The following is a 14,330-nucleotide window of genomic DNA, read 5'->3' on the forward strand; positions in this document are numbered from 1 at the left end:
AGAGATACAATATAAAACAGATAAAATTATAGCATTCATGAATACCTGATAGGTAACTAGTTGTTTATTTTTAAAATGCTTAATTTCCATCTCCCATGACCAGCATGTATGAGAATTTTGTTTATAAGCTGAAGTGTTTCCAGCACTGAGAATAGTATCAAGCCCATAGTAGACACTGAGTGATATAAAATTCAATTAAACGACGCTCATTTGGATGACATGACATTACGGCAATAGTGTCTGACAAGGCCAAAAGAAACATCTCACAAAGCTAAAAGAATCATACACTTCACAAGCCCAATTAGCTATGCAGATGCAATGGCTATGCCCTGCCCACTGCTGTCGAGTCAGATCCAAATCATAGTGACCCTTCCTTGGGTTTCTGAGGCAGTACCACTATGGAAGTAGATTGCCCAACTTTCCTTCTGAGGAGTGGCTGGTGGGTTTGAACCGCCAGGCTTCTGGTTGGCAGTTAAGTGCCTTAGGCATTATGCTACCAGAGCTCCTGTTGTTGTTGTTGTTATGTGCCATCGAGTCAAACCTGACTCATAGCGACCCCTCCTTGGGTTTCCGAGGCAGTATCACTACAGAAGTAGGATTGCCCAACCTTCCTTCTGAGGAGTGGCTGGTGGGTTTGAACTGTCAGCTGTCTGGTTAGCAGGCAAGTGTCTTAGCCACTATGCTACCAGAGCTCCTAAACTCCCTAAAAGATACTTTGTCTGGCTGTTGCTCATGGCCTGTGCTGGCATTTAGAGGGCCTTTCCCTGCCAGATGGTCTTTGTTTGGGCACTATGGTGATGACATTTTATTGGCTGTACCCAGCCAAGAGGCCATTCAGACATTGCTCTCCATCACCACTAACTGACTCATCAACAGAGGATGAGTCATCACTTTCCATAAGATCAAGGGTCCAGCACAAACCATCAAGTTGCTAGGTTACATTGGAAGAGAGAATGATAGCACATCCCCAAGCCAACATATAACAAGTTCCTCAGCCTTCATGCAACCACTAATGTCAAGTAGGCACAACACCTTATTGGGCTTTTGGATTTTGGAGGCAGCATATTTCATACCTCCAAATACTCCTGCAACCCATCTACAAAGTCACCTGCAAGTCTGCTATTTTCTAATGGGAAGCCCCATGGAACAAATCCTGCATTCAGTTCAACAACCTATTACTAGTTCTCTGCCACTGGTTATCAAAGGCATTAGAAGTCTCTGAATCTCCTACCCTTGCTTCTTGGAGTCTCTAGACATGACAAGGGGCTGCCCATGGGTTTCTGGTGCAAGCAACATGTGGTGTCTGCTACCAGTACATACACTTAGAACATCAGGTAGCTATGGCTTATCTGTCAGGAAAGGATTCCTGGTATTAAACCTCATCATATCCTCATTATATCTTTGGAGCAGGAAGACTGTCCATAGAAACTCATTTCTACTTCTGAGCTTTCTTTATTCAAGTGAAGTGGTATATCTAAGACAAGCTAAATCTCATGGTGTGTCAATGCTCCATGTGGAGCTCCAAATGGACTAAATTTCTCTCAACAGCCAGTCATATGGACCTTATACTCTCTATACCAATGCCTTTCCACAACTGGAATAATCAGTGCTTCCTCCTTGGGTGGGGCTCCTGTCCTAATATCAAGCCCTTCCTCAGTGGACCTCAGGTCCTCTCTACCTTCCATTGCTACTTAAAACCTAATTCTACTATACTTTTCAATTGGCCATGATTGAAAAGCAGAGAGTGAGGAAGCCAGAGAGGAACATTCACCTAGCAGGTGGACCTGGGCAACAGTCAAAGGAGAGATTCTTGATCTCAACTCCATATCAGCCACCTGTTCTGGGTGCCCACCTTCCTGAATTTATTGCATGAAGTCCCCACCAGCACCACCAATGGAGCTGCTGACATGGTGAGTCTTACCCAAAGAAGGAACTGCCTAGATAAAGACATAGGCTGAACCAAAAGCCAAGGACCAGGAAATAAGGTATGGACACTGATTTGGGGAGATCACCCTTAGTTGGCATCAGTAGAGTCATTCCAATGATAAAATGCCCAGATATCTGGGGCAAAACCCGAGAAACCCACAAAAATGTCAGTGCCTTAAGACCAGCATAGTCTTCAGCTTTCTCCTCTGCTTCACATTGGTGTTGGTCAGATATGCTCAGAGCTCACATTGGAAAGTGGATTGCAGTGGCAAAATGGCAATCCATGGTAACCTAAATGTTGGCTTTTTGGGACATCTCCTAATCCCATTGTCCTATTGCCACATGGTGACATAGAGGGAAACATGCCACCAACCACCATTGAGAGTTTTATACCTCCAGTTTCAACTGGGGACTCTGACCCTACCACAGGTGGTAAATAAAATTATTGTTGTTGTTGTTATGTGCCCTCGAGTCGGACCTGATTCAATAGCAACCCCTCCTTGGGTTTCCTAGGCGGTATCACTAAGGAAGTAGATTGCCCAACCTTCCTTCTGAGGAGTGGCTAGTCGGTTTGAACTACCAGCCTTCTGGTTAGCAGTCAAGTACCTTAGGCATGGTTATTAGTCAAGTCCTTAGGCACTACACCACCAGAGCTTCTGGTAAATAAAATATAACAGTTTAAAAAAGAATATCCCCCCCTCTGCTGGAAATTATGTCTGAATTATGTTCCTACTGGCACTAGCTTCAAGCACAACAATGCTACCAACTAATCCAACACAAGTCGCAGCAAGAAGAACAGGAGGAAGAAGAGGAGGAAAGAAAACCGGCTGCATGGCAAGCAAAGTGGGAACAATGAAAACTATGAACCATCAAAGACCCTTTTATCCACTGCTCAGCTTTCTCCAACCCTTAGAACCCTACTTTAGCAATGATCATATTTATTACAATTGTTCCTATTTTCCCTTTGGGAGCTCTGGTGGCATAGTGCCTAAGGCATGACTGCTAACCAGAAGGCTGTCAGTTCAAACCCACCAGCTACTCCTTGGAAGGAAGGGAGGTTGGGCAACTTACTTCTGTAGTGACACTGCCTCCTAAACCCAAGGAGGGGTCACTATGGGTCAGGATTGACTAGATGGCAGTGAGTTATTTTCCCTTTAGCAAACTATAAACTCCATGAAGGTAAGTAATTTATTTTTAAAATCATTGACCTCATAAATTCAAAACAGTTTTTAATATACAGTAGCAATTAAATATTGTTTGTTAAATAGATACATTTTTAAAAACATGCTGTTACTCCTTAGTCTGTTCATCTTGGAAATGGAACTGGCCTACTTGGGCATCAATTTATTACACAGAAATTGAATCCTTTTATTTGTTGTGCTCTTTACTCAACTCTCAAACGTCTTCATTCCAAAGTGGAACAGAAAGACAGGAGAAAGAAACAGGAGGACTTAGAATAGCAGGGAGAAGTGATGAGAAGAAGCATGGAAGACAGCCTTTTGGGTATTCAATTTTACCACTTTATTTTACAGTAGGAATGAATTATGCCACAATACCCCTTCCAAATTTTCTTTTTTTCTTCCCTAATACCAAAATACTACAGAAAGAAACATGACATATTTCTGTTTATTGCCTTCAGGAAACATGAAGATTGCTTTATTTATTACCCCAAGAATCTTATCATTGTCCATTGGCATAAAATAAAAACAAATTAAAAAAAAAACAAAAAACTTGTTGAAGAACGTATTGCACAGTTGAAACTCTGTAGTGCCCATATTTCTCCTTGAAAGTCTCCTATGACTCAAAATCATGATCTGTATACCCATTTGCATTGTCATCAATCTCAAACTAATACATCCTAGGTAGCTGTGCTATTCTTTCTGTCATTTCTTTTCATGACAGAGTTAATTTACCCCCCTTGCCTTTCACATTAGAAACCCTAAAAGATATAGGCTCAGATATTAATAGAAAAAGCAAAACTGATCAAATAAAAATAAATATTTTTTATTTATGGATGGTTACTCATTCCCTAAAAACTTTCTTAATGAAATAAATCATTTTTTTAGGGCCTTGGAGAAGGCAGATCCCAGGTACACAGAACTAAAAACTGGTAGTTGAGCCTCTGGGATAAGTGCATAACTATGGGCTTAAAAGCTCTAGTGTCTAAACAGTAGTTTTTAATGTTTATAACACAAAAATGGAGTATGTTGAGAACTACTCCAGAAAAACATTTTTAAAGTTATTATTGGATGGCTAGAGTATGGGGCGGAGTTGACCTTAGAGGAATGAGACCAGCAATAAAAAGGAAATTGACAAAAACATGTTTGGTTGAAGTCAGCATAGTTCCAGAAGACAGACTGATCAAAAGGAGCAGAGAAGGAAGATGATTGATGTGAAGCTCGCTATCTTGGGTGGTAAAGGAACAGGCAAATCTGGTGAGTTGTGATGTTTTCTATAGTATAATGCAGAATGCAAAAAGAGTGATTTATATGTCTGTATATATATATATATATATATATATATATATATACAGATATATATTAGTTTTTCAAACACTCACTGGGATGATATGCACATTTTTTATGAATAATTTTCATTTTTATAAGCAAATAACTATAAACTTATAAGAAGTTATAGCAAATTAACTTTGATACTAATATGTGTCTTGCTCCTCTAATGTTTAAAATTCATAGGAGTGACAGGAAACTGCCTCATCTCTCTTTCATCTACTCTCACCTCCACACACCTGCCCGCGCTGGTGAATACCAGTGTCCAAAAAATCACCTTGAAAACACTCTGCCGTGAGACTAAGTGTGGAGACAGATGCATGGAGACCTATGTATGATTTAATTGTTAAATAAGCATTCCTGAGATTGAAGAACTTTAGAGGCATGACTTTGTGGATCTTGGAACTAAGCAACTTTAGAAATTGCCCTAACTTTAGAAGTCACTTTTTTTTTCCTCCCACATTCTAATGGTGATGAAGATGCCACCACTGGAGCCACCTAAGCCAAATGGACCTTAACAACTGGTCAGACCCAGACGCTGCAATAAAATAAACCCACACTAGAGACCCTTTATCTATTTCTCAGATTTTTAAACCCAATAATATACCCTTAAACAACTGCAAATGTATGGTAGTCTCTTTGTTACTCCTGACATGTGAGCCCTTAGAGCCAGATTTAATCTGATACAGAAAATAAACAGATATCATAGTTCTTGCATCTCAATTTTAATGAGAAATCTGTTTCTGTTGTGAAAGGTAATTTTCCTTATGTATTTGCATTCATGAATTAATTACATAGTCATTTGAACACGCAGCACTATAAGATCACATTCTTGTTAGCACTCTAATCATTATGGTTATAAAATAGAAATCTTGATGGCTCTTATTTAGATCAGAATTAAGTAAAGTCTTTAAAGTCTTCATTAATGTTTGGCATTTTTGATTTGAAAGATAAAACATCTCATTGTACACACCTAAATTATCTATATTCTAAACAGAAAAGACCCTCAATCCAGCTTGTTTATTTTGCAGCCCTTATAGTAAGGTTTCTTACCAAGAGATTCATTGGAGAATATGCATCTAATTTCGGTAAGTCACTTCCATAGACTTTTTTACTTTACAATATCAGCATCATAATGAAATCACAATTAAGTTCAGAGAAACATTTTGATAGAATCTGCAGTTTTCATCCTCTATGCATCTTATTTACTTACAGATTTTGGTTAAAAATGACAAAATAGGTATTATACTTGAGTTGAATGTTGTTTTATGATAAAATTCACTCAATTTGATGTTAAGTTAGATGGATTAAAAAGTTAGTTGGTTTCAAAATCCAGGACTGAATAGCATTAATACTGTTCTAAAATGATTGTGTGCTTTCCCATGAGAATCAAACAAAAAAATCTTAACCTGAGTCCATGAGGTAGAGTTATTTTAGAATATAACTTTATAAAATATATTTCAGAAAATAAATTTAAAGAATTATGTTGTGTTGTTCCCTACATACATTTGACATAGGTCATTGTGGACATTTTAGGGCAAGTGCTTGAAAGTGATTATAGAAGAAGAAATATATAAAATAAATTCTAATTCATTCCTTAGGGCAACGGCCTCAGCCAAAAAGGTCAGTATTGCACACAAGTTAGGAGTCAGGTATAAGAAAATATATCAGAGCTAACTAAGGCAACTACAACAAGAAAACAAAGCAATAAAACCAAAAAGGAGAAAACCTTTACCTTAATCATTTGTAAGATACAATTATGTAAAGAAATAAAATAATCACATGTTTCTGACAGTTGCATTTCAATTAATCAGACTTAGAAACATTTTGATCAAAAGTCCACCGCTATGTGAAGACAAGCTCTCAAAAACGACTCTATCTGGTAAATCTAGGCTAGAAGGGTCAATAAGAAACACTCTAAAAAAATTAAGAGTTAGTTACCCTTGCTGGAAGTCTTTAAGGTTTGAAACTGGATATTTTCAAATGTCTAGAAGGAAATTTTGTGGTTCACAGCCAGTAGTAAGCTTATGAAATGTAAAAAAAAAGTCTGAAAACATATTTTAAAGTTTAATGAAGCTATAACAAGTTTTATTAAATGTAGCCCAGAAGGATTTTAAAATTTATTCTTAACTCTTTGAAGTTGACTCCCCAAACATCTGCTATATTGTACTACTATGAATTACAGATTTACCAGGATGAGCCATGATTTTGTGTTAGCATGTCATTGTGTGTAGAAGCAGATATTTTATTACAGATGCTCAAAGACTAGTGACAAATAAATGCATTTGTTCATTTATTTATTTAGCAGCTACTCTGTGCCAGATACTCTTCTAGGTGGAGAGGGTATAGACCTGAACTAAAAAAGATAGATATCCAAGCTCTCATGGGTTTACAAATTATGCCATTTGATGATAAATGCTATGAAGAAAATAAAGCAAGACTGGGGAATGACACAGATATGAGGTAGGCAATTTAAAACAGGATGGTCAGGGCAAAACTCACTGAAATGGTGACATTTGAGCAAAGAACTGAAGACAGTGAGGATTGAGCCAGGAAGATATCTGGGGGATTACATTGCAGACAGATGGAACGTCAAATACCAACTTTCTGAGACAGGAACTTTGTGAGAAATTTGAAAAATGCTATGGAGACCAGTATAGCTAGAGTACAGAAAATGCAAGACAGAAAAGGCAGAGGGGCCTATTGATGTCAGAGCAGTAATGTGGGATTGATCATGAGGTACATTATCTGGCATTTTAAAAGCTTTGGTTTTAATCCAAGTGAGATTAAGGGAGATCCATTGGAATGATTTTATCAAAGATGTGATATTATCTGTTTACAGGGTTTACTTAAATCCCTGTGTTGAGAATAAACACATAACAAGAGAGATGTCAGGGGGAATGATGAAAAAAAAAAAGTTAGAAGAGTTTGTAATAATCTAGGCAAGAAACAATAGTGGCTTGGATTAGACTAGTAACAATGAGATGGTGACATATATTCAGATTTTCAATACAGTAAATTACATGGTGTGGCTTTTCTAGCCAGACTCTTTGTAAACTCTGTGGTGGAATTTGTTGTGAGCAACTCAGTAGCTCTTGATTGTTAAAGTTATCCACCTGAGGTATTTCTGTTGGAGCAGTAGGAAGCAGTCTTCTGGGACGTTCACTCTCTCAGGTGTGTAGAACTCTGAGATGTTGGGATTGGTTCATTTTGGCTATTCTGCCAGATTAAAAAGGAGCCCTCCTAGAGGCAGAAGGAGTCTCTCTGACTGCTGGTTGAGAGAGATGTACTGCTGAAAGAGATGTGCTGCTGACAGCGAGATGTGAGTGAAACATGCTGCTGAGAGAAACATGTGCTACTGAGAGATACTGAGGGAAATGGCCTGCTGAGGGAGATGGCCAGCTGCTGAGAGACACTGAACATGTTCTTAAACTTGAGTTGTAGCCTGTTGCTTCCCAAATAAACCCCACAATCTGTGAGTCTTGTGTGGCCACTGAAGTGAATTATCAAGTCAATTATCAAACCCAGCAGAGAGGTGGTGGGTACTGCGGGAAGTACGGTTGGTGTCAAGATGGTAAGAGAGCTGGAGGATGGCAGCATGTCTGGCCTCATAGGAACAGGCCTTGACTTGTTGGTGGTGGATCTATCTTCCTCATGTGTAGTTAGAGGAGGTCAGAAGATGCTGCCTCAGAAAATATATTTTGAAGGTAGAGTAAAAGAAATTTTAATAAAATAAATACGGAGTATAAGAGAAAGAATCATGATTCACTTTAAGGTTTTTGGCCTGACAAACTGGAGTTGTGGAGATGTCATTTAATGGCTGGAACATTGTAGAAGATCCAGCCATTTCAAGAGAGTGGAGTTTCAATTTTAGGTGTGTTAAAATTGAGATGCTATCAGATATCTAATTGCAGATGTTCAAAAGCAGATTTTCCTTTGAGTTTGGAGTTCAGAGAAGAAGTCTGAGCTATAAACTGTGGTTCACCAGCCATAAAAGGTATATAAAGGCTTGGGGCTGGACCAGATCAGCAAGGAAGTGCATAGAGATAGAGAAGAGCTACAAGAACTAGATCCATGTCTGGATGTGGGAAAAGCAAAAAAGATTAAGAAGGAACAAGTATGAGTAAAGAGAAAAAACAAAGAATGTGTTGCTTTTAGGCATGTGAAGGAAATGTTTTAAAGAGGCAAACTTAACCAAGCACATTAATGCTACAAGTAAGATCTCACACACAACTGATCTCTGAGTCTAGTCTAGTCAACATAATAGCAAGACTTAATTTAGTCAAGAGTAATAGGGCTAAGGGAGCTCTGGTAGCATAGTGGCTAAGGCACTTGACTGCTAACCAGAAGGCTGGCAGTTCAAACCCGCCAGCCACTCCTCGGAAGGAAGATGGGGCAATCTACTTCCATAGTGATACTGCCTCGGAAACCCAAGGAGGGGTCGCTATGAGTCAGGTCTGACTCGATGGCACATAACAACAACAACAACAACAATAGGGCTAAAGCCTGACTGGAATGGTTTAAAGAGCATAGAGGGAGAGGAACTGGATACAAAGTATGTACACATTTTACTTTAAAGGCCAGCAGAGAAATAGTGCAATGATTCAAAAGGACTGTGGAATATGAAGGATTTTTAATTTAGAATAAATGCAGCATATTTGTTGACCATTGTATATGGTAAAGAAGAAAACTTTCACGATATAGAAATGTAAAATATAAAAATATAAAACAGCATATATATGAGGAAATGTATCGAATACAGGTTTTAGTCAGCAAAATGGAGAAAAAATGACTGCACTACTTCACTAAAATATGACTGGCTGAATTTGCCAGACTGTGATCCAAATAATAGGTTCTGGTGGTGTATCGGATAAAGCATCTGGCTGCTAATCAGAAGGTCAGCAGTTCAAACCCACCAGTTGCTCTGTGAAAGGACGATGAGGCTATCTACTTTCATAAAGATTTACAGCCTCAGAAACTCAATGGGGGTCACTATGAGTTGGAAACGACTTAATGGCAGTGAGTTTATTTTTTTGTTTTGGTGATCCCTATATAAGTGCACTGTTTCTTCTAAAGTATTTCCATACTGTCAATCAATATACATATTTTTGCAGAATCTATCTACAATAAATGTTTATGTTTGGAAGGGAAACAACTGAATCTGGAAATATATGACCCTTGCTCTCAAGTAAGTAGAACAAAACACTTTTTGTTTGTCTGTTTTATTTACTTATTTTTTTGAAGATTTGAATATTGGGTGAAAAAAAGTGAAGTTTCCAGTCTCAAAACTAAATTTTCTTCTTGACTATTAAAATGTTGAGAAATTACTGATAGTGTTATTATGACTTCCATTATTTGGCTTCTCTGTGAAAATATGTCAAAATTTAAGACATTACAAATTTACTTAGAAGATCAATATTAGGCTGAATTCACAATATATTTCTATCAGGTTACAGTGCAGCTATCAGAAGTTAATGGTTTAATGGCTTTTAAGTTCAATTTATATTTTTACTAAGTTGTGTTTATAAGTAGCCAGTTGTCTGTAGAGTGTAAGAGAGGCAGGTTTTGAATGCAAGCCTTTTTAACCACTAAATATAAAATGTTGAAATGAAATCTATAGGATTATAGAAATGAGAGAAGATTTCAAAACAACTCCATGGGTGGATTGTTATTAGTAAACAAAATGATTTTAATCTAGTACCATACGTCAACAGATACTCCACTTACTAATATGAGTGGAACATATGATCTCTTTGAAAACAAGTATGTGGAGATTAACTCAAAAAGCGATTATTATAGCTTAACATATTTTCAGAAAAGGTAGAGATACATTTTCTGAAAGCCATAAAATGAGTTAGATATAACTTTGTTATAGTTTTTTCCTAGTATTTTAAAATTTAATCACTTTTAATTAAGGAAGAAAAAGAATCACTTTTAATTAAGGACAAATAAAATTACAGTTTAGAAAATATCACTGTTGTGTTATTTTCTGTGACTGTATTTTGTTTATTGAAGTCTGTTCTAGGTAAAATGGATCTCCATTAACTAACCATTTAAAGTGTAAAATACAAATATGTCAGATACCACCATGTGCAGTGTTCTTGGTTTATTTTCAGCCACAGAAAACAAAATTCTCCCTCACAAGTGAACTCCATTGGGCAGATGGATTTGTCATTGTGTATGACATTAGTGACAGGTCTTCTTTTGCTTTTGCAAAAGCACTGATCTACAGGATTCGGGAGCCACAAACTAGTCACTGTAAAAGGTATGGTATTTTTTATCCCTCTCTCCTTCCCTTTTAGTAAATCATCATATAGCTGTAAGCATCATTAGGAAGAGTTTAATATAGTCTTCCAATTACAAAATTTAACAGCCCTGAACAATTCACCTTCTCATTCCACAGGAGTTACACATGTAGTAAAAAGAATAAGATGAGAATACTTTATATTCTAGCTGACATAAACAGTTACTTGCTCTAGGTAAATGGCTATTTTTACAAGGCAGCTCCTATTGTTAACATGACACTCACTTGCAGAATAATGGCTCTCTGTACACAAGATAGTTCATTTACAATCTTTCCTTTTTATTCCCACAGAAATGTTAAGGATACTAAATAAATCCAGATTTATTACATGTGGAATCCTGTGAAATCCAATTCCTAGTTGTTCAATCTATCGACACCATACAGACTGAGTAATCAAACCATTTGTAATATCCATGGTTAAGGACATATTTTTTTTTTTCTATTTCACCTCTCAAAATAAAGAGATGATAAATAATTCTACACTGTTAATTGGTTTGGCACAAGTAACTATAAAAGAATGAATAACTGTGCCTTAAACCATTGTTGAATTACTAGATATAAGTTTAAGCATCTGAGGTTTCCATTTTCATTATCCTTATCTATTTATTGTTTTACCCATTCTCTTTTAAACTATTTTTGTTCAAAATGCTGATGTAAGCTAGTCTTTGTGTTTGTCTTAAGCATAGTTTTGTTGTTAGAGTCCAAAACTAACATTGTACTCTGGGAAGTAGAAAAAAATAATATTACTGAAAATTCATATGCATGCTTTTTATGTCTATTTAAAATGCTCAGTATTGAGAAACATGGGGTAATAATTGATGAGGTATTTTCCTGGAGCCAGTCAATGTAAATTCTAGTTTCTTCCTAGCTGATTGATCCTAGGAAAGTCACTTTAGCCTCTAAAACTTTTTCTGATAGTAACAGTGATAGTGGTAGGAAAGGAGGAAAAGATGTGATTTTTCTAAGTTCTCTTATAGCATTAATCTCCTAAAATATTAGTGATATTTTAGAACTCTATTGTCCCAAATATTAAATATCTTACATTTAAGCACAATGAGCTAGGCAAGAGACTGGAATAAAATTTCTTTGATATTCTTCCAAATCAAAAGAATCACTCAAGAACACTTACAAACTTATTGCAAATATGAAACTTACATTTAAAACTTTTCAGGCAATCTCCTAAATTTAATGACTGCTTTCTAGAGTGTTTCCCTTTATTAATCCATAGATAGACTAAGACAGTCAAAAATGGAATTGTTTTATAAAATTATTGGATATTTTTGGCTTATCCTTCAAAACTTTTTCATTTACATTTCCCCATTTATCCTTTACAATAATTTTGTCAATTAGTAGAAATAGATATTATCAACACAAAAAACAGTCCATCACCTCTAACACTTTTTCAAACCTTTACAACTCACAGTGTCATGTGAAGGAAACTATCTTTTCATGAAATCTGGAATGTCTTCTTAGATAGAGTTGAGGGCTGAATTTATCCATTTCTTCTCTAACATAAATACCTTAGCAGAGTTCCAGGTCAAATAAGGACTTGTAGCCTGACAATAAGGAGTTCTGGTGGCGCTGTGGTAAGGCATTCAGTAGTTAACCAAAAGGTTGATGGTTTGAAAGATGAGGCAATCTGTTCCTGTAAAGCTTTGGAAACCCTATTGGGGTTGCTATGTGTTGGAATTGACTTGATGGGAGTGAATTTTTGTCTCACTATAGTCTCCAAATAAAACTGCTTTAGTAGTGGTTTGCTATAACCAAAGAGAATATATTAGTATTTGCTGAATATATTTTCTTAACAAAGAAACCATTTTCTTACATAGAAAAAATATAAATATAAAAATATAAATGAGATTTTAAATTTTCTTTAGACCATGTTATAATGGTTATTAACAAAGAAAAACAGGAATGAACATTGAACATTAGTTTTCCTTTAAGAAAATTAGTTCTAAATTGACTATTCAATTACAGTAACTGTACATGCATAGGCATTTATTAGTCTTTTCCTTTCATCAATAAAGAAAATGAAAAAAAATAATGAGTAAGCATCTTCCATTGTTAGCCACCATGCTAAGGTATTTTTTTAATACACATCATTTCAATTAACTGCATTAGAATTCTGTGTGATGATGATTATTTTATCATTTTATATATATATAAGGATACAGGAAGTGAGAAGGGTAACAATGATGCCTTGTTTCTAAACAGAGCTGGGATTCAAGAATATATTTGTGTTGCTTCAAATCCTATACCATAAAGGCCTGTTGCTTCTTTGTCATTTACTAGATTCCACCTAAAAAGATTGTTATAAATAAGTGGGAATATATGTCTTTATGCACACACACACCCATGGCCATAAATGGTACAATCTCAAACTACATATATATATGAAATTTTATTCTTTTATATCCATAGTCATTTTAACATTAATATACTTATTTTTTTAAAAAAATGTTATTAAACCAATCTTGGCACGGAATCTGTATTTCAGGGCTGTGGAATCAGCAGTGCTTTTGGTTGGCAACAAGCAAGATCTCTGCCATGTGCGAGAAGTTGGCTGGGAAGAAGGGCAAAAGTTGGCACTGGATAACCGATGCCAATTCTGTGAGCTGTCTGCGGCAGAGCAGTCTCTGGAGGTGGAAATAATGTTTATCAGAATTATCAAGGACGTCCTGACAAACTTCAAACTCAAAGAAAAGAGAAGACCCAGTGGATCTAAATCAATGGCCAAATTAATCAATAATGTATTTGGAAAGAGAAGGAAATCTGTGTAGCAGACATGTGATCCTAGGGGATTTATTATGTCAGTGGGTTTTAATTATTCACTTAATAATTAAATTTATCCATTGTGTAACTTTTTAAAAGAAGTCTCTTGGACATATGAAATAATTAAACATGAACTACAGCTGCATTTTCAAATAAATAGTTTGGTTTTTTTTGGTTGTTTGTGCATCACTCAGCTTGACATTTAGTAGCCTTTCATTTATTACACAAAGTAATACTTGATATAATCTATTGTTGGAGTATTATCCAGTTTGCCTTGCCAAATAAACTAAGTTTATGTAATTTTATCTTTCCATAGGCTGCAGTTTACTTTATTTCTTTTGAAGAAAGTATAATTATGTTCATAATTCTGACATAAGAGGACTTAATTTATCAATTTGTGAAAGCTCTTGATCTATTTAACAGAAAAGCATTGATTTAAAATTGTTTTTGTAGTAACCAACAAGTTAATTGATATTACACAAATTTTATTTGTAGTATAACTTAGACCTTAATAGGTTGAATTCATTGCCCATGACTACATAGTTTGTAGTTGGTCAGATGACAGCAAAGCTCATCTTTCATTGTTGCATGCTGCACTAACAAAAGCAATTATCACAGAGTAATTTATATAGCTAAGATTCTTTTCAGATGACAAGATTATTCTAGTTCATCAGGAAACATATATTACAAGGAAAGTAGAAAAAGAAAACTGCTTGGTAAATATACAGCCTTGAAGGCATTACTGCCCTGAGGGAAGTGTTTTTGTATTAGCTATAACATTTTGAACCACTCAGATTACTTTGACTACTATTTTCTTCAAC

At 36.0% G+C, this 14,330-nt stretch overlaps 1 protein-coding gene across 1 annotated transcript; it reads left to right on the forward strand.

The window, feature by feature from the left end:
* The first annotated feature begins 4,309 nt into the window (after window positions 1-4,309).
* Window positions 4,310-13,517, forward strand: RERGL (RERG like). The gene is made up of 5 exons (XM_007944444.1): window positions 4,310-4,361; window positions 5,465-5,521; window positions 9,548-9,621; window positions 10,550-10,698; window positions 13,235-13,517. Exons 1-5 carry the CDS (start codon window positions 4,310-4,312, stop codon window positions 13,515-13,517), a joined length of 615 nt encoding a protein of 204 aa, XP_007942635.1.
* Window positions 13,518-14,330: the final 813 nt, after the last annotated feature.

Source organism: Orycteropus afer, unplaced genomic scaffold (genome assembly GCF_000298275.1).
Source record: "Orycteropus afer afer isolate SDZICR_OR568_19922 unplaced genomic scaffold, OryAfe1.0 scaffold00126, whole genome shotgun sequence".
Classification (NCBI taxonomy): domain Eukaryota; kingdom Metazoa; phylum Chordata; class Mammalia; order Tubulidentata; family Orycteropodidae; genus Orycteropus; species Orycteropus afer.

Bases quoted from the DNA above. Each gene is read 5' to 3' on its own strand.
- RERGL (XM_007944444.1), top strand. From the start codon at position 4,310: ATGATTGATGTGAAGCTCGCTATCTTGGGTGGTAAAGGAACAGGCAAA. The intron at 5,522-9,547 runs GTAAGTCACTTC...ATATTTTTGCAG, and splicing joins AGAATATGCATCTAATTTCG to AATCTATCTACAATAAATGT. The intron at 10,699-13,234 runs GTATGGTATTTT...TCTGTATTTCAG, and splicing joins CAAACTAGTCACTGTAAAAG to GGCTGTGGAATCAGCAGTGC.